Consider the following 26605-nt stretch of genomic DNA (forward strand, 5'->3'; position numbering starts at 1 on the left):
TTTCTATGTGCAGCCACAGTACAACTGTATCACGGTATTGGTGTGGAGATTACGACGCATCAGTAGACCAACTGTGCGATTTAATAATTTAAAAATATAATATATTGCTGGAAGACGTGATTCCCTTATCAAGTTCTTAACAGTGTTACTTCATTAGGCACAGTCAAGAACAAGTAAGCAGCAAACGTGCATTATCGAACAGCGTAAGGCTCAACGTTTTACATATCATTGTATAACATTCGTAACCAAGCGCCGCAAGTAATTACGAACCTTGTACCATTACATACAAAATGCATGTTTCCTACTTGCTTATTTTTGACTATGCCTAATGGTATAATAATTTTAAGAACCTGATAATGGATCATTCATTCCAGGAAAGGTTATGTACCGGTATTTAATTACGAGGGGCGTTCTAATAGTAATGCAACACATTTTTTTCTCGGTCAATTTCGGTTGAAAAAATGTGAAATTTGTTGTGGAACATCGTGGAATAATCCCACTTCCGCGTTATAGCTTCATGAAGTTCCGATAGGTGGCGGCGCTACATGCAACCTTCAAAATGACGTTTGTACAGAGCCGCAGTGGCGGATACAGACAAACCTCAAAGAGGGGACGCTAAAGATGTCCTGAGCTACCTTTACTTTTACCGTAATAAAAATAATCAAATCACTTGCATAGTATAAGAGTTTTATTTCAACTGATTACACACATATACAAGACAATACCAATTTATGATATAAAAAAGTTACAATTGTGGTTCTCTTCCTTAAACGATGAATTCCATGCACCTATTCCTCCTGGCAAATTGGTTAATTACATTGACAATAGGACAATCAAAGTCAGGGTGAGTGTTCAACAGAGCTAAGCCATTAAGTCGATCCTACTCCATAACGTATCGAGAGCACTAGAATGGCCGCGACTTTTCTCTTAGGTATGTGTTAGCTACCTATGTGCCAGACAGGAACGTATTTGTATATACGATGACGCAGACATGCGTGCTACGTAGGAAAGTGCAACTACTCGATAACTCGATTCAGTCGAGTCGACTGACGAAAGAAACGGACGAATAGCGTGCGGGCTGACTGCGGGGGCGGCGCGGGTGGCAATGCGGGCGGCCCTGAAAGGGCGGTGGGGGGGGGGGGGGCGCCCCCGCACGTCCCCTACATGTATTCGCCACTTAGAGGTGCGGTCCAAGCAGTGAGTTGTCACTGAGTTTCTTTTTATGGGAAAGCAGAGTGCCACAGATATTCATAGGCTCTTGCATGATGTTTGCGGAGACCTGGCAGTGAATAAAAGCACAGTGAGTCCTTGGGCAGTCGCGTCTGCCATCATCGCAACTAAGTCACGCAAATCTGTCCGATCTCCATCTTGTGAGCCCTGACACGTTCATTCGAGGTGTGAGACTGATCACAAACACCTCGCTGCTCAGCTGGACGTCTTTGTTGGTGGCACCGACACACTCGTCACCTGTTGGAGTACTCAAAGGTGTGTGCCCGCGGGGTTCCTTGCCGCCTAACAAAAGACAAAGAACAACGAAGGATCATTTGCGCGGAATAGCTTGCGCATTGCGAGACTGATCGTGACTACTTTTTTTGTCACCGGCAATGAAACATGGGTTCATTACTTAGAATCGGAAACAAAACGACAATCCTTGCAGTGGTGGCATATCACCACTTTTCCAAAGAAAAAGTTCAAAGCTGCGACCTGAGCTGTTAAACTCATGGCGACTATCTTCTGGGATTCTGAAGGGTATTCTGTCTGATGTCCTCCTCCATGGTGGAACGATCCACTCTGAAGTGTATTGTGCTACCCTGAGGAAACTGAAGAAACGACTTCAGCGTGTTCGTCGACATAAAAATACAAACGAACTACTTTTCTGCATGACAATGCAAGACCGCACCCAAGTCTGCGCATCCGAGAACAGCTCACGAAACTCCATTTGGACTGTCCTTCCTCACTCTGCAGTCCGGATGTCGCAACTTTCGACTGCCATCTGTTTGGCCCGATGGAGGACGCACTCCCCTAGAAGTGGCGTAATGCCGTCGCACTGAACGGAGATTATGTTGAAAAACAGTTTCGTGGCCGGAGGAGAGGGGGATAATATGATGTATTGGAATCCTGAATAAAAGGATGTGTTGCATTATTTATTGAATGACCCTCGTAAATTACAGATTTCGACAACTGCTGCTTTATAGTCGCTCCACTTCTGAAATGGAGTGTAAAAAAAAAAAAAGTGCTGAAGATTAGATGGGTACATCGTATATCTAGAGAAGAGGTACTGAATCGAAATGGGAGAAATATCTGACAGCTTGATTGCAAGTAGATACTTCGCGAGGCACCCTGGAATTTTCAGTTTGGAAATGGAGGGAAGTGTGGTGGTGAAAATTGTAGACAGACGGGCACCAAGGGTTGACTACAGTAAGCAATTTCAAGTGGATGTACGTTTGCCGACGCCGCCGCCGCCAACGGGTCTGGGCGAGGCTGTCGATGGCGCAAGAAACGAACCTTCAACTTAGTCAGGCTTGGAACCCTGCACTCAGCCTGGAGAGAAAGATGCGGTCCCAGAGATCGGGGACCGCCCCCGACGGCGGCAGCAGGGAGACTGTAGACCGCAGTTCAGACCCAGGCGCCGCTTCCCCCACCACCTCCAGTAGCCGCCGCGCCGGCCGCACCGAAGACACCGAAGACACCAGGAGAGGAACGGTGGAGAGGGTAACGGCTAGTATATATAGGGCGCCGAGAGGAACAGCACAGCATTCGTCAGGAACCATCTGGAGATGGCAGCGTGTACGTCTGCCGAAATATTGTGGAGAAATTACGACGCTACCCGGTCGGATACCCGAGAACTGTTCAAACTGGAAATACGCCGGGAAAACTACAGATCGCATATTGGATATTTTTGCTCCAACTGACAACACTTCAACAGTCAGCTCTCTTTAAGAGGCTGTAATGTTTTTTTCTTCTTTTTTTTTGACACGTAATCTAAATAATAGCACTATTAAAAATAATTCTTCATATTTTAATCTGAGGTCCTCGCAGAAGAACTTCACAAACTATATCCCTAATCAGTAGGGCATACACGACTACGAAGCTATAGAACAACTAGGACTACACGTCATTTTTGTAGCGGACAACAGATAAGTAGCCAGGGCCTGTTCGAGATCATTTTTCCACACAAGTGACTTGTTATTTGGTGCCTCCCTTCGTCCCCTTTTCCCTCTTACACTTTCACCCGTAACAGTTTTCGCTACTAACTGTGATACGCACTGTACACAAATCTTGCACCTGGGCACCCATGATGCCCCTTTAATCTTGGCGCCCCAAGTGGCCGTTACTAAATGTGCTACAACCTGTGTACAAATCTTTAGAGCTGCGGCGCTTCTCGTGCCCTTCTCAGCTTGACGCCCCAAGCAGCGCCATGTGTCGCTTGTGCCTTAAACCGGCCGTGTAAGTGATCGGTGGTTATAATTAAAGTGCAGATACTCGCAGATCTCCAGTGTGGGCTGTAATTACCATATGGCAGCGGAAATTGGTAGATTTTCTAATGATCTAATGATAAATCGATTTACGCTGAAAAAATTAGTTGCAAATTTGGCCATCAGGTGCAAATCTGGCTTTGTGAATGCAAGAAAGACGAATATTTTCGTACGTTATGGATTTCGAACGGGGCTTGGGCAGGGAAGATCCAACAAGTGAGAAAGGTATAATGCCGATTTTATTATTAACCACTGCTTACACAATTTGTTCAATACGAGCACCGGAGACGTCTACGAGATGCCGAACAGTGCGAGATTTGCACCTGGTGGCCGAAACTGAAACTAATTTTTTCATCGTAAATCGGTTCGCATTAACACGTTAACATATCTATCAAGTTTCGCTGCCACACGATGATTACAGCCCACACTGGACCTCTGTATCTGCATCTTCATTACAAGCACCCAGCAATGTATGGTCAAATATCTAACAGGCGTTTTCAACAGGTACGTTAGTCAGAAGAAGAATGGTGTACTCAAAACATCAATAACGAGTAGTTGCTATATCTTCTCAAAGAAAATGAAATTACGTTGTTTGATTGTTTGTGTACAATTACATTTGTTCAATACTTTTACATATCACGCCACAGTACCGTAACACACCGGTAGAGGAGCCTGAACAAATTGGCGTCGCCCACTGATAAAGTGGTGTATCGTTCGGAAATTCGTTTTCTGCATTTGAAGGGAAACAATGTTGAGTTGCTGTCAGTGTTTACGGCAACAATAGACAATCATACGGCACAGTGGTTAGGTGTCACAGAAGCTTGTAGTACGGTCCAACAAGTCCCCATCGCTCTTTGTGAAGAATCTGGAATCGCAAGAGAAAGAGGCTTTGCTGATCTAAGGCCGATGTATCAAAACCGAGGCGATACCAGAAAAGTGAAATTGAGTCATGGATCAGCTGTAGTCATGTTGCACAGCATTTGGAATACCATAAAGGTCGATGTCCACCGAATTCCGCGACTGCTCACACCTACTGAAAAACACTGTGCAACATAGGCATCAGCAGAATTCTTGCAGCTGGATCAGGTCTTTAGCCGCCTAGTTACTATGTGGAAGTGTTGCAAACCAAGCAGTAGAAACACGAGTACACCACCGGCGAAAAAGGCGAAGACTCAACCATCATTGGGCAAGGTAAAGCTTCATGTTTTTCCAGTACCGCCGTGGTGTGGTGCTAACAGATTGTTCTCGTAAGCGGCAAACCGTCGCAGAATTATCCTACTGAAATCTCCTGACGAGGCTACAGAAGCCTGTCAAGACGAAGCATAGCGACAAGGAGCAGCGCAAGGGGATATTTTTGCTCCATGGCAACTCGTCAGCTCATTTTGCAAAGGGCACAGTCATGCAAACGTTTTCTTTGTGTCCTCGGACTATCAGATTTCGGATCAACCCGCCGCCCCCTCCCTCCCTCCCCCCCTTCCCCACCGTCTGTTGATCCTTGGATGAAGAAACTACCGCGCGCCAGGCACCCCAGCTGCAACGTTTCCTTAACGACCAACATACAGACTTACAGAAGCAAAGTCCGCGCCATACCATCCACCGTTGGGGAAAAAAGTAGCGCTGTAAAGAGTGAATAAGTAGAGAAGGACTAACGCCATCACAATGTTTCATGGTCGTAGCTTGATTATTTTGAGTGTATAATTAAAACTTCGACAATCCCTCGTACGTTCCTATTCAGTGGGGCATACGAGACCACGGGGCTGCAGAAAGTCTAGCGCACGATATGTCACATTTTTTCTACGGGACTTCAAATAAGTAACCTATCGTCAAATATCTAAAAGGAGCGTGCAAGCTTTTCACATTCCTGTTCGTAGAGGAATAAAAGAGCATTTCGAAATGCGCAGATCTCATGCACTGACGGACAGAGACCGTCAAGCATTGCTGAGGGTGATTATAAGAAACCGAATGAAATCAGCGAAAGGAATCACATGTGAGTTCCTAAATGTTACCAACCGTCCACCTAGCAAAATGGCTATGTGTAGCGAGTTAAAGGAAACAGGGCACGGCGGTCGGGCTGCTTCTTGTAAGTCACACATTTGTGTAGTCAGTGCTAAGCGACACTAAGTGATGTAGAAACGGACACCACGGGACAGTCCACGGCTGGAAATGATTGATTTGGAGTGATGAATCAGGCAATACCCTGTGGCAATCCGATGGTAGGATCTGGGTTTGGCGAATACCTAGAGAATGGTTCCTGCCATCATGTGTGATGCCAGCAGTGGAGTACGGAATAGGTAGTGTTACAGTAGATGGTGTTTTTAGTGATTAGGGAAAAAACGCCTTTATTTTAACTATTGCCACCCCAAAGAATATGAACACATTCTACATTGTTGTGGATTCCGTACAGTATAGGTACTATTTAGAGATGGTGATTGGTTGTACCAATATGGCAGTGCATCCTGTCATGATGATGATGATGATGATTATGAGTTTGTGGGGCGCTCAACTGAGCGGTCATCAGCGCCCGTACAAAGTCCCAATTTTTATGTACTCCAATATTTTTACACAGTCCAATCTAGTCACAGTCACAAATAATGATGATGATGAAGGAATGAGGACAACAAACACACCCAGTTTCCGTGCAGAGAAAATCCTCAACCCGGCCGTGAATCTAACCCGATGCCCCGTGGTCCACTAGATCACGAGCTGCGGACACACCCTGTCATAAAGCAGCATTTCAGGCAACGATTTGTGGACAGTAAAATTCCTGAAGTTGCCTGGTTTGGCCACAGTTCAGTCCTGGAGCCAACGGAAGTCCATCGGCTTCACTCCAGACTTCGGTGTCCAACGCCACGACTTTCTCTGGTTTCTTCTCTTGAGAAAGAATGGGCTGTCATTCCCCCACAGACATTCACATACATCACTGAATGTTTCCCAAGCAGAATTCAAGCAGTCAAAGGCGAAGGGTGGACACACCACATACTGATGTCCACTGATAGGTGTCCAGATACTATGTACCAGATAGTGTGGGTCCGCACTGTCGCCTGGCGAGCAATACGCATGCTTAGGAATTATTAGACCAGATCTGTAACGGGATGCAGGACTTTGTAAGCGTACCACTCATCTTAGCCAGGCGGAATGACCCTTCCCTCCACCACCTGTTCTCTTTGAACTGCAGCACGACTAGTACGAGCGATAACCACCGTTTTGAGTCAACAGAGTGGAATTGGCGGCCAGAATGCATAAGTGAGGCGAGGGTCGCGCTAGAAATATTAAAGTGGTTATTATGTGATTAGTTAACTGAGGAGAAACGAAACGGTAGGACGGTTGTAATTAAAGTGCAGCTACCGACGGAGTTCTAGTGTGGGTTGTAATTACCGTATGGCAGAAAAATGTGGTAGACATGCTAATGCTTCTGCGGAACCAATTTACGCCCAAAAAAATTAGTTAAAATTTTGGCTACCAGGTGCAAAACTGACGCTGTTTGAACTAATTTCTTTTCAGCGTACATCGGTTGCGCATTACCGCATTAGCATACCTGCCAAGTTCTGCTGCCATACGATAATTACAGCCCACATTGGACCTCTGTGAGTAGCTGCACTTTAATTACAGCCATCCGGTACATCTGCAACTAAGAACCTGGAAGCTGTGTTCTTCGAACCACCTTCAGACTATTACTCAGCCGTTCCAATCTCGAACAGCGGGCGGTTAAAATGAATACTCAAACCTTTCCCTGTGAGTTCTGATTTATTTTGTTATGATAATCATTTATCGCAATTTAGGCTGGCGACAGTAAAATATTTCCACATTCAGAAGAGAAAGTTTAAGATTGATAGAAGAGATAGAGAAGATCCAACGGCGAGCAGCCCGCTTCGTTACAGGATCATTTAATAATCGCTAAAGCGTTACGGAGATATAGATAAACTCCAGTGGAAGACTCTGCATGAGAGACGCTCAGTGGCTCGGTACGGGCTTTTGTTGAAGTTTCGAGAACATACCTTCACCGAGGAGTCAAGCAGTATATTGCTCCCTCCCACGTATATCTCGCGAAGAGACCATGAGGATAAAATCAGAGAGATTAGAGCCCACACAGAGGCATACGGACAATCTTTCTTTCCATGAACAATACGAGATTGGAACAGAAGGGAGAACCGATAGAGGTACTCAAGGTACCCTCCGCCACACACCGTCAGGTGGCTTGCGGAGTATGGATGTAGAAATTTCGTGAATAGCTCTCGGCAAGAGAAAAAACGCTTTTATTGTAACGATTGGCGCCCCGGATAACTTATCACGCCCGTGGCACACTCTCCACTATTTCGCGAGAATGCAAATCGAACTGTCTTTCTTTGGAATTTTCCGATATCCTCCGTGAATTGGGTCTAATAAAGACCCCAAAACTACTATAGGAGAGGACGAACAAACGTAATGTAGGCAGTGTCTTCAATAGACTTCTTTGAGCTTCTGATAGTTCTATCAATAAAATTTAGTTTTTCGTTTCCCTTTCCAACGTCATCTATGCGATCGTTCCAATTTTAGTTTTTTTAATTGAAATTCCTAGGTATATCGTTGAATCGACAGCTTTGAATTTTGCGTTATTTATCGTGTTACAGAAATTTAACTTAGTTCTTTTCGATGTCATGAGGATGACTTTGCATTTTTCCTTATTCGAAGACAATTGCCACTTTTCGCACCATCGGTATTTCTATTTACGTCATTTTGAAATTGGTTTTGAACTTCTGATGACTTTACCAGACGGTAAACGACAGCATCACCTGCAAACTATCTAAGGGCTGCTTAGATTGTCTCCTAAATCATTTATATAGATTAGGAACAGCAAAGAGCCTGTAACAATTATTGGGGTACGCCAGATATCACTTCTGTTTTACTCGATGACTTTACCACGTCAGTTGCTACGAACTGTCTCGTTTCTGACAGGAAATCACGAATCCAGTCGCATAACAGACGATATTCGATAAGCACGCAATTTGATTACAAGCCGCTTGTGAGATAAAGTGTCACAAGCTTTCCTGAAATCTGAAAATATTGAATCAGTTTGACAGCCACAGTCGCTAGCACTCTTTATTTCGTGCGAATAAAGGGCTTTTGTGTTTCACTAGGACGGTATTTTTTGGTAAATGTATGAAGTCAGAATTGTGATTTCAGTACGGTGACTGTAAAGGTTAGGAATCATATTGATATGTGGTAAATTCCAAATGTATCATGATAACTCAATTGTTATAATAATAATGAGCGTATGGCAAAGGTGGCCGGGAGACCCCTCGCGGGGCGGTTCGGCCGCCGCTCCACAAGTTCTTTAACGCCACTACGGTGACTTGCGAATCAATGAGGATGAAATGAAGATGAAAGACACACGACACCCAGTCATCTCGAGGCAGAGAAAATCCCTGACTCCGCCGGGAATCGAACTAGGGACCCCGTGCACGGGATGCGAGAACGCTACCGCAAGACCACGAGCCGCGGACACTCAACTGTTATCATTAAGTAGTTTCCACAGTGTATATTCATAATAGGGACATACCGTTAATTCTAAAAGCGAATACGATCAACGGTTGTGACATATGCTAACAATTAAACAATTCAGTTGAAGGAAATCAATTACTTGTGATAATTTACTAGCAGAGTGTTTGCAACTTCCTAGGCAAAAGAACTCACCTCGTAGATCCTGATGAGGTGATACTATCAGACGTAGAAGTAACTTTGGGAGTCTCACGGGGGACTGTGATGGGGACAATACTGTTTACGATAAGCAAACGAAATTGTGTGCAAAATACTCGTTCTACCGATAGATTAGTACAGCTCGTCAGTGCGGGACCCTTGCCATCCAGGCAAAATAGAGAAGATAGAGAACACCCAACGAAGCGTGGTGATTTCCTCAATAGTTCATTTGGTAAGCGCCAGAGTGTCGTCGATACGCGCAGCCAACAGAGTTGTTAGGGTTTTGAGACTGGACGTGGTGAGCTGATATTAGTCAAGAATGCCTTTAAGACGACAAAGACATCATTATAAACACCTCACTGAGTCTGAATGAGGTCGTGTAATAGGGCTCCAAGAAGCTGGATGTTCCTTTTACTTTGTTGCAGAAAGACGTATCAGGAATTTAGCCACTGACCACGACTGCTGGCAGCGGTGATCACGAGAGTGTACAGTCGCGAGAACGCCGGACTCCTGGAAGCCACGTGGCACTTCTGAGAGGGAAGACTATTGTGTTCTAAGTATAGCTCGGGAGCATCGTTACTGCATCTGCATCAGCAATTTGAGCAGCATTTGTCACCACAGTGACAACGAACTGCTACCAATCGGTTACTTCAAGGGCAGCTCTGACCCAGACGCCCTGTAGCATGAATTTCACCGATCCCAAACCACCACCATTTGTAGCTTCAGTGGTGTCAAGCGAGAGCTTATTGGAAGGCAGGGTGGAGGTCTGTTGCGTTTTCTGATGAGCGCTGATGACCTCGACGTTGAGCGCTCATAAGCCCCAAGCGTTTTCTGATGAAAGCTGGTTCTGCCGTAGCACCAGTGATGACCTTGTGTTGGTTAGAAGGAGACCAGTTGAGGGTCTGCAACTAACCTGTCTGAGAACTATACACGTTGTACCTGCACATGGAATTATGGTAGGCGTGCGATATCGTACGACAGCAGGACCACTCTCGTGGTTGTCTCATGCACCCTGACTGCAAATTTTTACGTTTGTCTGATGATTCGACCCGTCATGCTGCTGTTCATGAATAGCATTCCTGAGGGTGTATTCCAACAGGATAACGCCAGCCCACATAGTGCTGTTGTAATCTAGCATCCTCCACAAACTGTCGGCATATCTGTCGCCAATCGAGCACATCGGACAACAACTCCAGCGTCCTCTGCAAACAGCATTATCTGTCCCTTTATTGCCCGACCAAGTGCAACAGGCATGGAACTCCATTCCACGAACTGACATGGATCACCTGCACAACACAATGCATGCACGCTTCTGTGCTCGCATTCAGCATTCTGGCGGTTACACCGGTTATTCATGAACTAACATTGCAAATTTGTAATAGTTTATCTTGCACTTACGTTAACCTGTGATCTTGCAATGTTATCCAGACAAATGTATTTTTAAAATTTCATTATTCTACATTAATTATGTTTGGATGTTGCGATTTTTTCCCGTTAATGTAGTATTCCTGTCAATTATTTCGCGAAAGGGCCATGAGGAGGAAAAAAAAGAGAGAGTATTGCCCACACGTAGTTTTGTCGACAGTCCTCCTCAAGCACCATATCCCAACGTAACAGGAAAACTTGCCAAGTGATGGTTGTACCCAGAGGTTTCCTCAGTATGGTGGCTAGCATGGATAAACTTTTCATCCCTAACAGTTACGTTCGAGTCAATTGTATTGACTTCAGATGTTTTCTTTGTAAGACTTAACATCTGCACCTACGTGACTTCTCTATAATTCACAGTTAAGTGTTTGGCAGAGAGTACATAGAATCACTTTCAATGTATTTCTCTATCTTTCCATCCTCGAATACTAAGTGGCAATAACTAATACCCAAATCTTTCCACACGAGTCTGATTTACTTTATTACGGTGGTCATTTCTCCCTAAGTAGGTAGACGTCCACACACTATTTTCACAATCCGGAGGATATAGCTGGTCATTTAAATTCCGTGAAAAGATCTCGGCTCAAGGAAAAACGCCTTTGTTTTAATGTTTGCCACCCCAACTTATTACGTCCGTCACAATCTCCCCTATTTCGCGATAGCCTAAAATGAGCTGCTCCTCTTCGACTTTTTTCGATGTCTTTTGTCAATTCTATTTAGTAAGGAACCCATAGCGCGCAGCAATTTTCCATACGAGGACGGACAAGATTTGCGTAGACAGTCTTCTTATTGGATTGGGTGCATCTTCTAACTGTTCTGCCAATAAAACACAGTATCTGGTTCACCTACTCCGCAGCGTCTTCTATGTGACAATTCCAATTTAAGTTGTTCGTAAGTGTAATACCTACATATTTAAATGAACCTACCACCTTTAAATGGGTGATTTACCGTGTATCGAAATGTAATGGATTTATTTTCGTACTCATGTGGGGGATCCTACGCTTTTTATTTTTTAGAGTCAATCACACACATATATTCTGTCTATATCGTTTTACAATTCGGTTTTATCTTGTGATGTCTTTACTAGACGGTGAACGATTACATCATCTGCAAACAATGTAAGAGGGCTGCTCCGATTGCCTCGTAAGTCGTTCATATACACTCCTGGAAATTGAAATAAGAACACCGTGAATTCATTGTCCCAGGAAGGGGAAACTTTATTGACACATTCCTGGGGTCAGATACATCACATGATCACACTGACAGAACCACAGGCACATAGACACAGGCAACAGAGCATGCACAATGTCGGCACTAGTACAGTGTATATCCACCTTTCGCAGCAATGCAGGCTGCTATTCTCCCATGGAGACGATCGTAGAGATGCTGGATGTAGTCCTGTGGAACGGCTTGCCATGCCATTTCCACCTGGCGCCTCAGTTGGACCAGCGTTCGTGCTGGACGTGCAGACCGCGTGAGACGACGCTTCATCCAGTCCCAAACATGCTCAATGGGGCACAGATCCGGAGATCTTGCTGGCCAGGGTAGTTGACTTACACCTTCTAGAGCACGTTGGGTGGCACGGGATACATGCGGACGTGCATTGTCCTGTTGGAACAGCAAGTTCCCTTGCCGGTCTAGGAATGGTAGAACGATGGGTTCGATGACGGTTTGGATGTACCGTGCACTATTCAGTGTCCCCTCGACGATCACCAGTGGTGTACGGCCAGTGTAGGAGATCGCTCCCCACACCATGATGCCGGGTGTTGGCCCTGTGTGCCTCGGTCGTATGCAGTCCTGATTGTGGCGCTCACCTGCACGGCGCCAAACACGCATACGACCATCATTGGCACCAAGGCAGAAGCGACTCTCATCGCTGAAGACGACACGTCTCCATTCGTCCCTCCATTCACGCCTGTCGCGACACCACTGGAGGCGGGCTGCACGATGTTGGGGCGTGAGCGGAAGACGGCCTAACGGTGTGCGGGACCGCAGCCCAGCTTCATGGAGACGGTTGCGAATGGTCCTCGCCGATACCCCAGGAGCAACAGTGGGAAGTGGCGGTGCGGTCCCCTACGGCACTGCGTAGGATCCTACGGTCTTGGCGTGCATCCGTGCGTCGCTGCGGTCCGGTCCCAGGTCGACGGGCACGTGCACCTTCCGCCGACCACTGGCGACAACATCGATGTACTGTGGAGACCTCACGCCCCACGTGTTGAGCAATTCGGCGGTACGTCCACCCGGCCTCCCGCATGCCCACTATACGCCCTCGCTCAAAGTCCGTCAACTGCACATACGGTTCACGTCCACGCTGTCGCGGCATGCTACCAGTGTTAAAGACTGCGATGGAGCTCCGTATGCCACGGCAAACTGGCTGACACTGACGGCTGCGGTGCACAAATGCTGCGCAGCTAGCGCCATTCGACGGCCAACACCGCGGTTCCTGGTGTGTCCGCTGTGCCGTGCGTGTGATCATTGCTTGTACAGCCCTCTCGCAGTGTCCGGAGCAAGTATGGTGGGTCTGACACACCGGTGTCAATGTGTTCTTTTTTCCATTTCCAGGAGTGTAGAATAAGAATATAAGAGAACCTATAACACTTCCTCGCGGAACCCCAGACACCATTACTGTTTTATTAGATGACTCCCCGCAATTACTACGGCACACAATTTGATAAGAAGCTGCTTCCTGAGGAACTGTGTCAAAAGCCTTCTGGATGCCGATAAATACATATGGACGTAACATCAATTACACCCCATCAAGTACCATGCAGTATGCTGTGTCGCAGATGAAGGAATGTCCCGGCCATAACACTACGTAAATCACTATTTAGACACAGTGCGAGAAAGCTTAATGAGATGGCCAGAAGGATTTTGGACGCCACTCCTCTCCAATTAGAGTGGCTTTATACCTTTTCCCTCGCCGTGACACATAACCTAAACACTTGGCGCTTTTTACTGAGACGCCGGGGCAGCCGTTACTGGCAGGCGGTTTAGGTAAGCTTTATGAAATGCAGTCTAGGTGAGCCCCAGAAATATCTCCAGGGAGAACGTGGATGTGCAACTAAGTGATGAAACCAGAAAACAAACTGGAGACAATCAAAATATTATTTTTAGTTGTTTTCCAAAGCGCTGGCCACATCGCCGCCCAATAATATATATTTATCGCCCTGCTTCTGGTCCAAAGATACACGGCGGCCGCGGTGGCCAACACAAATAACGACGCCTCAGCGCAATATATGCTTCGGAGAGCGGAGCATTCGCGGCGGCAGGCCTCATCTTCTCTCATCACATCACAGCACATCACATCACAGCACATCTCGGCCAGCTAAATTTCTCGCTGCCACATCTGCACTGCAGCCAGCACATAAGCGTACCGCAGACTGCAGCGTTGACACACGTCTCTGACGCGAACCTCTCTTGGCAGGAAATACAATTTATAGACATTCCAAACTCTAATGCCTTCGACAACTGCCTGAGAATAACACCTGTTTAGCGTCTTTTACACGAACCACCTCCGTTGGCAGGAAATACAGTTTGCAGACGTTCCAAACTCGAGTGCCTTCAACAGTTGTCTGAGAATGACGCACTTTTAGTGTCTTGTGCAGCTAAAAACAGACACACTTAACTTCTGGTGATATATTCCGTCTTATGTTGAGTGGACGGATCGTTACTAAGTACCTACACTCACATTTTAACTTATTTGGCCTAAGGAAACAGTGAACTTTAACTAGGGAACCAAAATTGTTGTCGAATGTACCACAAAGAGAACCGCAGATAAAAAATAATACAATCGTATTTGTGGAGAAAGTGAGAAGATACAGATGTATGGAAACACCGCGACAAATGTATGCTTGAATAAAAATGCAGATGCTAGCCCAGCCTGCAGGTTGCGCTGTTGTATTTCACCACGAACACCAACTTGCGATGTCCTTGATACGGTGCAAGTGTCAGTCGTGGTCGGAACATTATTCCGTGTAGTTGTGAGTGCAGGCTGTCTGAGCTGAGTGAAGTCGAAACGTGTGCAATTTGTTGGTGCTCGTATGGTGACCAAGGTAGTCAAAGTGCTTGGTGTTTCAAGAGGCACCTTATCGAAGATGTATACCGCATACAGGGAGAGCGGAAAAACACAACATCCGCTAAGTCACAACACGGACGAAAAGTGTGTGTGCTGAGTGACAGTCATAAACTGAGTCTCACATTATCACTGCTACTCACCCATCTCTTCTTTCTACTTGTCTTTATTCCTCCCTCACTGGCACTAACTCCTTCACTCTTTTCCTAGTACTGTTCTGATTCTGTCAACTATGTTCCACTGCACCTGTGTCCTTCTCTTCCCTCACACTGCCATTGTCTCCTTTGTTCTTTCTGTACCACAACGACTGTCTACTATCTTCCAGTATTTATTACTTTTCCCCACCGGCACTGTCTTCTCCTCTCTCAACATAAAATAGTGCGAATGTGTAGGCATGACAAAATTTTTGGAAATTTTTTTGAATGTACTGAGGATGGTAGAATGAGACAGCTAGGTCCCCACTTCTCAGTCACAGTCTTTTAAATGAGAGCATATTCGCCTTTTTTTGTACTCCAATAGGAACATTTTTTCGCTGGCTTCCTTCTTTTCCCTGCTACAGCAGGGTATGTCATTCGTACGAAATAACTTGATGCCGCAATAGAATTTTGATAGTTTCCTTATGTGAACTTGAAATAACGGAAAACTAATTTCACACCCCAGACCAGATAATACGCGCACAAAAATTTATGCAAGTGTTTCGGTGCAACAACATGCAGTTCCCAAAACCCTTCCGATGATAAGGGAAGCACTTTACAGCATATTTCTCCGTACTAAGTCACTTCATAAACCACGTTTCCGCCACATACGGATATTAACGTGCTTATTTTACCTGTACAAGTTGGATAACTTGTAGCCTCTGTCTTTCGGAAACGGATAAAGATATCACGAAAAATTACAAGGCTGTTCGAGATCACGAGCTTAGGAATACATCGTAAGACTTTTAGCAATTTGCTGTGCATAGCCGTTTTGGAATCTGCGGCTCGGTTTTGGTGCGCAGAAACCATGTTTTTGGGGTGGTTCTCGATAACTAATAAAGATTTTTGGAAACAGGAAGACAGGACTCCTAGATAAATGCCTAGAAAATATACTATTAAAATTTGGGCAATTTGGTGCTATTACTGAATTACATATTCCCTCCTGACGGCGGAAAAATTGTGAAAAACGCTTTTATCGAGTTTGCTCAGGAACAGCCAATGAACAAACCGTGCCTCCGCAAGCCCCTAAAGGTGCACCGTAGACCGCATCTCACGAAAAAGAACCAACCGATTTGCTCTATTTGCCTAAGCTGGAGGATGTGTGTAATAGTGGAACTTTCACACTGTGCTATAGGATAGTGACAGTAGGATGATCATTCTGTTGGGTGTGCAAATGGTCGCTGGCCCAAAGATTATCTAAAACCTTTGACCCTACCTGTTTACCACCAACAGAACCCGGGGTATGACCTCCGCAAAAATCTTGTTTTTATGTGCGGCATTTTGGGACATATTGGTAGCGCAAACAGCCGCATGCGTACCTAAACCTGATCAGCTGAACACATCTTCTGTACCATGAAGCCAGTCTGCTCTACTGCAATGTCTTAGCTTGACATATTTTGAGAGATGGTGGCATGGACGAAAACAAGAAAAACGTGTACAGTAAACATAGGCTCTAAAGTGGATACCGTAAAAGCTATGAGCACTTTTTCATCTTTGCTACTGTGAAACATCCCTTCTACTGAAGAAGTGCTCATAGCTCTTAACATATGCATTTTAGAGCCCATGTTACTAAACTTTTCTGCTTCTTATGATCGTTCCTGCCTTGTCTCTGAATAATGACCATTCCTGCTGGGACACCCTGTATAGGAGAAATGAATGGAGGGAAAGGGAGACTTTCTTTTATTTCTTTATAGAGGTTCAAAAGAGTCAGTGAGAGCCACTGTTGCTTTGGACGGTATTTAAAATCTCGGTTCCCAAAGAAAACATTTTACCGTCAGAAGTGGCACTGCCTTTTATGTCTTTTGAAGCAGTTCTAGAAAGGCCGCCCTGGGATGTTAAGTTATCAGGCACTGACACGTCTGCTAACGGTGAACTTAACCTGATAAGTCTGTCCCTGTGCGCGGTAGCGTTCAGATTCCTACACCTCAAAAACTCTTTCGATTTGAACTTCTGTTCCTCAAAACTGAAGGGAAATTCTATGAGACGGACTAAGTAGGATAAGCAGACCAGAACAATGGCATGACGTATTAAACTAAACAAACAGTCATAATGCAAAAGCTATGAACAAAAGTAACTTTCTCGTCATGTGTCACTGCCAAGTTCGAATTTCACCGTACATAGAAAGAACTGCTACAGTTATAGTACGGAAAGGAACTGAAAGAAATATGCAATGAGACAAATAGAAATGATACTTTTATTCAAAGACAATAATTACACTGAAGCCACCGCGATTCATGATGCCCTCCCACATAATACACACGGCAAGACATGGCTCTCTATACCTTCGTCAATAACTAACTTACGACAAATATATATCGGTTCTGCCTGCCTTGTAACGACTGATGACAGGATCGACCCAGTCAGGTTTAACGCAAACTAATGTAGTGTGTATTTTCTATTAGTATTTCAAAGCATTTATTTCAAAGCAATAATAATCAGGATACTCATAAAGACTTTGAAAGTGTTTCTAATTTAGAAACAGAAGATACAGACAACAGTTGTTAAATGAACGAAGCGATTTCCGTCGCAAAGATTTTTTCCAAGTATTTTCTGCTTTTTTATGGAGTCTTTTCTCCTTGTTTTGTGGTTTTATTTGCTGAGATTCCTTTTTCTGTCGGCTCGCAGCTGTCTAAAAGTAAGATGTTGTAACGGGTGTTTTATTCTGGCTATTTGCTGTGCCTTGCGACAGCCAACACTATTCTGCTACTCGCGTATGGAGTCTGCAGGCAGACATCATCTATCCCGATAGTAGTGCACATAAAGCTTACCCGCGCTAGTAATTTTTCACGAGTTTTCACTTTGAGAAGGTTTACTCTCACAGTATGTTTTATATTGTGAATATTTTATCTTAAACTGCGATTTAAGAATGACGAAATTAATGCTATAAATTTACTTTACTTCACGTCACAAATTTTTATGTCGTCAGACTACCGGTTTCGGTCTATAATGACGATCTTCAGATCTGTTTTATAAAATCATGTTTTGAACAGTAGTGCTACTGACAAGATGACGCTTGTACATACCATTATGTACATGTGTCTGACGATACTGGCGCTTATTTTATCTTTAGCTTTTCACGATGCTATTATGGCTCCAGTATATTGGGACATTTTTTACAAAACAGATCTGAAGATGGTCATTATAGACCGAAAACGGTAGTCTGATGACATAAAAATGTGTGTCCATAGATGTGAAGTAAAGGAATTTATTGTATTTTCGGGTCACTGCTCAATTCGCGACCATGTTGCAGCTTATGAAACTTCATGCTGTTTCGGGGTTCATGCTGTTTCGTAGTTGAGCGCAGGGCTCAGTTCCAACAATCACAGCACAAATGCGTAGACATCGTGACCGCTCTCCGGGCCTGATCGGTCGGAGAGTTACTGTGTGACGCATACAAATACTTACAGATGTAAATAGAAGTTAGTTCATTTTGTAATTTGACAGTCGCTCCCATTAGCTACCGCGCCGTGGGTCAACTTCGTTTGCGCGAGTAATATGTGACCTGAGGCTGAAATATATAACAAAAAAATTACAAGAGTCTCTCTGTGCTTCCCTGCGACAGTGTTCCTAGTAGAAATAGCTTGGAACCCATTGTTTGATAAGCAAATATATAATTACATATTTCAGTACTGTCTTCCACAGATTGATTGCGTATTATTTCGCGATGAAACCTACGTATGTCCACAGTAGCAAATCATCCGAGCCTCGAATTGGATATGAGTCAACGCATCGTCCTCCTCCGGTACTCTGGATGTGTTTGTGGAGCAGAGAGAGAGACATCCTCGTGCCGAGTCAAGCGCTCCCTGATGAATGGCGCGCTTCACTGCACGAGATGATGGAGCACGAAACACGAGAACTCAACCAAAACAGTGTCCGAACCGCGTCCTCTATTTCGAGCTTCACTTAAGCGTGCTATGTTAATCCAACGAGCAGGAATGTAAGCGAACATGCACCCGACTGAGTGCGTTTTCAGTCTTCCTGGCTGGGACCCGGACACGGTGCTCTTTCCTTCTCCCCGAGTTTGCATCACGCTAGCCAGTCGCAGTATACGTCTTTGGGGCAGGGTAATTGTACACACCTGGACGTTGCGCCGCATCGTGCACCATAATGAAAGCACACACCAAACAATTTACTCATTAGAAGCTTACGTGTTATTTCTATCATGTTCATGAAATGTTCTGGGAACAGTCTTGGTGCACTTGTTAACAACGTTACATTATACGGGGCGTGGCTATAAAATAACGGGGCTATTGCTGTACAATATTTTATTTAAAAAAACACACATTTAGTTATTGTCACCCTCAATATACTCCTCTTCTCTATCCCTACAACGCGAATTTTCCATTTATGGAAAGAGTGCTGGTAGTCTTCCTCTGTGAGCTCCTAGTCGCGTGCCGCTATTTCTTTTACTGCTTCAGCGGACTGAAGTCTTGTCACTTTTAATGCAGATTTGACCTTGGGAAATAGACAAAAGTCATATGGTGCTAGGTCAGGCGTATAAGATGGGCGGTCTAACAACGGGAAGCTGTACTTCGCTTCAAACCTCTCAGCAGACAACGTGATATGAGCCGGAGCGTTGTTTTGATGCAGAACTCTTGACTTGTTCTTCCACAGCTCGGGTCGTTTTTTTCTTATTTTCTCACGGAGTTGAGAAAATACCTCTAGTAGTATCGTTGATTAATAGTTTGACTTTCAGGAACTCAGTGAAGACACACAATTCCCTGAATATCGAAGAAAAAGACAACCATCATTGCTTTGTATCTTGATTTGCTCATTCGAGCTTTATTCGCTATCGGTGAAGCTGTGTCCTTCCAATGTGTGGATTGACGCAAAGTTTTTGAATCATAAGCGAAAACCCAAGATTCGTGACACGTTAACGTTTTTGCCAAAAAATTAGGATCATCTTCAACGGTATTTAAATTGTCAGTACAAACATATTCTCGAGCTGCTTTCCGTTCGATCGTGAGAATTGTCGGCACCAGTTTCGTACACAGTTTCTCATGTTAAATTGGCTATGTAAAATTTGCCTTACGCATTCTTTGTCAATTCGTACAGTTTTAGCAATCGATCGAATATTCAACCGATAGTCAGATCGAATCAGATTACCAATTTTTTCGATATTTTCATATGTTTTCTGATGTTGAAAGACGTCTCGCGTGCGAGTTATCTCAAACTCTTCTCGGCCATCTTGGAAACTTGTGTACGTGATAATCAGTATTCGCCATACACTTCTGTTAGCAAAGGACTAGTTTCAATAGCAATTTTTCCAAGCTTAATGTGAATTTGTTTCGAATGAGAAACAGCCTTCAGCTGAATTAAATTAAGTTTATTTTAAATCTTGACCATGGTTTCTGCTTTAATAATATAGCCTCCTTCAGAAGTCCTGGTTTCATAAGGAATGAAGGCAGCTTATAGGTATATGGACACGTCTTTAAACATTATGAAAACAGAACTTCCGAAGAAGGCTATATTATTAGAGCCTAAACACTGGCCAAGGTTTAAAATAAACAGTTTAGTGCAACTGTGGGCTGTTTTTTTTTTTTTTTTAGTCAATTTCTAATGGTTGCTGTTGTCGCTGCCATGATGAAAATAATGACTGAATGTGAAACTTCACAATTCGTTGCTCTATTATTACTCTTACCATTTTTCCGGCAAAACAAAATATCAGCTTTTACAGAAACGAAGGCCATGCCCATTCTGATTTGTCTACAGACATCAGAGATGCCGCATTCGACCGAGAAGGGTTCACAGCTATTGGTCGTTCGTTTTTGACGCTTGCGTACTTACTCTTATAACGAATGTCCTGTTATTTTAGTCACAACTCGTGTACTTGCTGTCCCAGGATGGAATGTCATCCCGATGATGAACGCAGTTGCGATTTCATGCTGAGAGTTTTGTACGCCAAAGCATTTCTCAGACACACCCCACTTCACACACGCAAATTTCTTGCGTACAGGTCCTGCTATTTTCAATGACACTACAATTCCTTTTTTAACAAAATTAACATTTGTTTTATGCTAATGGACGCGCGCGCGCCCTTTTTATACATATTCTTCGTTGTGGGTACCACGGTCATAAATGTGTTAAATGAATGCGGCATTTTTCACTTAGAGTGTTAGTTAAAATTTTGCTTCCTTTCGCACTTAGTTCTGAATTTTTAAGCCATTATACAGTGTTTAATTTTAATGTAGTGCTTTTTACTACAGCTGAACACTGGATAATGGTTTAAAAAAGCCGAAACAAAGTGTGAAAAGAAGGAAATGTTTAAATAAATAGTAAAGTTCAGTAGATCAATGGTAATGAGATATTCGAAAATGTAGAACATGTCACGACAAAAAGTATTAATCAGAAACACGAAGAGGAGAAGAAGCTAATCTTCCTTCAGTATTTTCTAAGCGAAATAGTCCTCACGGATGTGGAATGTCAAAAAAGTAAAAAAATAAAAATTGAAACACTTATTTAAAACATTATTTAAATATGTTACATATATCTAAATGTATAATAGACTAAGTTGCATATGGTATTTTTTAGGCTGTTGTAAGCCATGCATCATCAAACAGAGAGCATTTTAAGACATTTGTTTATACTGATCACATTACTGCACTGACGATATGCATGTGGCAGAGTTTACGTAACAGTCACGTTATTTGATATTATTAAAAGTATGTACATCAATTGTTTGTGCTAAGAGCTTTGTCAAAGAAGTTGCAGTTGGCAATCAACATGTCTTTTTGACTCCTTTTCAACTGAACTTTATTAGCAGCTAAACTTTTTGAAGTTGCTGGCAAGTAACTGAAAATGTGTATTCCTAAGTAAAAGACACCTTTTTGGACCAAAACCCAAAACATGTGGCTTTAAATTTTTTATGTAAATTATTTTGTTACTAGTATGGATCCCACAAACTGAACTGAACAGGTCGAAAAATGGATTACTATTTATGGCAAATACAACTAAGGACTAAATATTACTTTGGTGTACAAGTTTGTAACGTTTTCTCACAAGTTTAATAAACACAACAGATACAAATAACAGAGACTTGAGTCATCAGTAATATATTCTCCATTACTATTTCCATCAGTCTGCCGAGGCTGGGGTAACTTATCGATTTCGCGACAGTGAAAATTCTGTGGTTTTGAGGCGAAGAACTCGTCGTGCCAGGTACTGAGAGCACTTTCATCCGGAAAGGAAGCTCCTCGAAGGTTGTTCGGTAGAGAGCCGAAAAGATGAAAATCTGTGCGCGCAAGATCAGTTGAGTAAGGTGGCTGCAGAATGTTACAAGTATAGTGTTTTTTGACAGTCTAGCAGAACGATGGCGGGCGTTATCGTGGGGTAGCATCACTTCACGCCGTCTTACTGGTCGTTGTTCTTGGACTGGATCTGCAAGACGGCTCAGTTGTAGACGGTGAACTTCAGCAGTGACGGTTACACCTCGGGGAAGCAATTCGCAGTATACCACACCGTAGCTGTTCCACCAGACGCGTAACATTATCTTTTGTGGATGCTCAATGGTCTTCGTACGGGCTGTTGCTGCTTTGTTTGGACTCAGACATTTCTTTTTTCCTTAGTTTAGTATAAAGACACGATTTCTCGTCATCAGTCCGATACAGGATAGAAACAGTCAGTGTTGTTCACTAGCCAATTTATGAAGAGCAGGCAGTGATGCACATGTGGCTCAAAATGGTTCAAATCTCTATAACAAGGGAACCTCCCCATCGCACCCCCCTCAGATTTAGTTATAAGTTGGCACAGTGGATAGGCCTTGAAAAACTGAACACAGATCAATCGAGAAAACAGGAAGAAGTTGTGTGGAACTATGAAAAAAATAAACAAACTATACAAAGCGAGTAGTCCATGCGTAAGATAGGCAACATCAAGGATAGTGTGAGCGCAGGAGCGCCGTGGTCCCGTGGTTAGCGTGAGCAGCTGCGGAACGAGAGGTCCTTGGTTCAAGTCTTCCCTCGAGTGAAAAGTTTACTTTCTTTATTTTCGCAAAGTTATGATCTGTCCGTTCGTTCATTGACGTCTCTGTTCACTGTAATAGGTTTAGTGTCTGTTTTGCGACCGCAGCGCAAAACCGTGCGATTAGTAGACGAAAGGACGTGCCTCTCCAATGGGAACCGAAAACATTTGATCGCAAGGTCATAGGTCAACCGATTCCTCCACAGGAAAACACGTCTGATATATTCTATACGACACTGGTGATGGCATGTGCGTCACACGATAAGAATATGTTGTCGACCCAGCTAACTTGTACACTTGGCGAATGGGTAAAAAGATTCTTCTACCTCACCCGATTTAGGTTTTCTTTTGGATGTGATAATCACTCCCAACAAAGTGATGAAAACATAAGAGTTGGTCACATAAACTGCAACAAATGAATGCAACAGTTTAACAGTCGCACAGTTTTCCCTGTGCCCTGTCAAAAAATATGTTTTTAACGTTTTCAAATTTTTCCGTGTGTAGACCGTCAAATCCTGCACATGTCCAAGCAAATCTGAACATGTCCTAGAATTTTTGAGAGCGAAGTTGATTGTGTGTGAGTGCCTGAACTTTGACAATTGTCTGAAAATAAAGAAAGTAAACTTTTTACTCGAAGGAAGACTTGAACCAAGGACCTCTCGCTCCGCAGCTGCTCACGCTAACCACGGGACCACGGCGCTCGTAAGCTCAGACGTTCCTTGATGTTGCCCATCTTGCGCATGGATTACTGAGTTTGTATATTTTGCTTATTTTTTCATAGTTCCACACAACTTCTTCCTGTTTTCTCGATTGATCTTTGTTCAGTTTTTCAAGGCCTATCCACTATGCCAACTTATAACTAAATCTGAGGGGGGTGCGATGGGGAGGTTCCCTTGTAAGCACTATAGGACTTAATATCTTAGGGCATCAGTCCTCTAGAACTCAGAACTATTTAAACCTAATTAACCTAAGGACAAAACACACATTCATGCCCGAGGCAAGATTCGAAACTGCGACCGTAGCAGCAGCGCGGTTCTGGACGAAGCACCTAGAACCGCTCGGCCACAGCGGCCGGCTGCACATGTGGCCACTCGCTGATTTTTGTAATTTGGCTTAGAGCACGCGATTCCCATACATCCGATTTCTGAACCTTCCTCATTGCATGAAAACGTCGCACGATGGTAAACGACCACAGTTCATCACATTTGCCATTTCTCGAGTGCACTGACGTGGAGACTCACTAATGTCAAAGCGATCCTCGTTAAAACGAGAAAACCATTTTCTTGCCACCCTCTGTCCACTGGCATTATCCCCACACAGGGCACAAACATCTCTGGCTGCCTCGGCCTGTGTCACCCCTCTACTGAACTCTGACAGAAGAATGTCGGAAACGTTCCAATTTCATCACCTGCCACTCCACTTTCTAGTGTGCACAGCTCCACTCACTGTCGCCAAATAACAGGATGTAAATCCAAACAGCAACAGTTCACAACAAATAAAAAATTACAATCGATAAATAAACCAATAGCAACCGGAATACTAAAAAAAAATCGCTTCGGACTTGAGCACCAGCCTAGGATATGGAGTATCAGCAGTTCCTATCTCCAGTTCCCTGAACGGGTCTCTAAACGAAGGTTCTGAGATCACGTCACAATCATTAGAATTACCCGCCTTTGTAATGGAAATTTTAGCACAAGTTAACCCATTCCGACGTTATGCAATGAAAGAACGTAAAGCATGATAGCTTTTCTTATTTTTGTATGACCTGTATCTGACACCAATTGCATTGCAAATAGAGACTTGTTTACCTAGTCCAGCAGTTATGCGGTATTCTCCTCGCCGTTGAATTTGTTATTACGTTTTAATCTCAAGAATTTAACGCAGTCAAATTCTTCTCTCTGCTTGTAATATATTAGAAAAATACTGCGGTAAACCTCGTACATATTCTGAATTGAATGGAGTGTGTCCTTCGAAGTTTAGTGACAAAGATTTGGCTGGGAACCATCAAGGACTTTGCTACCCTCTAAGAGGACATACAGGCACACTAAGACAAACAATGAAACGTTTTCTACCAAGAGTATTAAATAGAATATAGTATCAGCATTATTTTATACATTAATGTAAATAATTTCGTAATGAAAATAATTTCTTAATAATATTTCAGTAAATGGAATTAAACGAATCAACATGGACACTTCGAGCACTCCACTCAGATTACAGGTGCCAGTGCTGCCTATATGAGCCGCTGCAGACTTACTTTGAGGATGTCTGACTGGCTACTGAGGTCGATGGGAATCTTCATGGGCTCCTGGAAGGCGCAGCAGCCACTGGCAGGCGCCATCTTTCCTATAATTAATGGTGGTCAGTCTTAACAACACATTCATGGTGTGGAGCGGTTCTGCCAATATCTGTCCCCTTCCGTTTCGTAGGCGGCCGAGAAATTTGCTCTTATAACACGATATATTCCACTATTCACCGTTTACAAGAACTCACGTGATCATCGGTACGAGTTAAGTAAGAGTCACTTAAGCAACTGCTTTCTGCTGCTGAAGTTCCGAGTAAGATAAAATATCTTTAACTGCTACACTTCGCCATTGGAACTATATCAGCTTCGATGACAGAACTATCTACCATATACTGTATACATATCAAATCGTTGCACATGGAATTATGTAGCGAAACTTCACAAAACCTTAAGTCAGTTTAAATGAATCTTTACTAACAATGAAAATTTTCGCCGATGGAAGTGTAGTGATATGGAAAATGAAACAGCATTCGGGAGTCGCGTTTCTTTTTCTTTCCGCAGTGACTCAACCATTCTATCATTCAATTGCACCAATACCAGGTACAGATAATTCAGTTTATACTTTCGATTGTCAAGTAGTATGTACCCGTACTGTCTCTAATGATTATTATTTTCGTTTATGATGCGTAAGATTACATTTGATCCACCTACATATCTGAATGAAACTAACAGATCTTCAATAAAGATTTTTCGTAAGTTTGTGTTACGTCAGTTCTTAAATAATTTTACTCTTTTTGCTACTTTGAAGATCATTATTAGAAACAATAAAAGCTTCCAGCTACCTTTTATTTTCTAGTAGTCTATGTTAACATTAAAGAAGATTACAAAATTACACGGCAGTATAGGAACGTCGTATTCGCCGTCGAGCATTGTCAGCCGTTTTTTATCCTTTATTTTTTAATATTTTTGTACACTTGAGTTAACATGAAACCGGGGCAGGAGTTCCGCATTACGTAAACGTGGAGTGAACAGTAAGAATCAATATCGCGATTACCGAGACTAACAACAGGTAATAAATAAGCATTACAGTATGTAGAAAAAAGACGTGGGATATGTAATGTTAATTATTGCTGTAATTATTGATTAATAACTTTGATATTAAATATGTTTGGACACTGCATTTTACGCACTCTGCAAGTTCATAATTTAACATCGAAGTTTAGAGGCAGATTATTATCGATCATTGACGTTTGAACGTCGAAAAAGAGATGAAATTATCGTTGCCAACGTCTACCATCCCTAATTGACAAATGTTGAACGTGTGCAGGCTCTTTTGGTCCACTGTGGCCTCGTAATCTTTATGTATTAATACTGGCTGAGGTAATTAGTTTAGCAGGCACGTGAGGGAGTTCTTCCGGTGATGTAACAAAGCGAAGTGCTTTAAGTTAGCCAGTCTGAAAACCGGCCAATGGTTACGAAACAAAAAAACTTATGGAATCGAAGACGCTCAACTGTGGAACGTTGTTCGGAATGGCCGTCAGAGCTCGAAACAATAAACACT

General features: G+C 43.4%; 1 protein-coding gene across 2 annotated transcripts in view; it reads right to left on the bottom strand.

Moving 5' to 3' along the window:
• Positions 1–26605, bottom strand: part of LOC126457055 (long-chain-fatty-acid--CoA ligase 1) — a 632391-nt gene that overhangs the window by 96759 nt on the left and 509027 nt on the right. Inside the window, exon 2 of one of the 2 annotated variants that reach the window (XM_050093046.1) lies at positions 25057–25145. The exons of the other annotated variant lie outside the window; for it this stretch is intronic. Within the exon in view, the coding sequence (XP_049949003.1) occupies positions 25057–25140 (84 nt within the window). The 5' untranslated portion in view covers positions 25141–25145. The remainder of the gene's footprint in view (positions 1–25056; positions 25146–26605) is intronic. 2 annotated transcript variants of the gene reach the window in all.

Source organism: Schistocerca serialis, chromosome 2, assembly GCF_023864345.2.
Source record: "Schistocerca serialis cubense isolate TAMUIC-IGC-003099 chromosome 2, iqSchSeri2.2, whole genome shotgun sequence".
Classification (NCBI taxonomy): Eukaryota; Metazoa; Arthropoda; class Insecta; order Orthoptera; family Acrididae; genus Schistocerca; species Schistocerca serialis.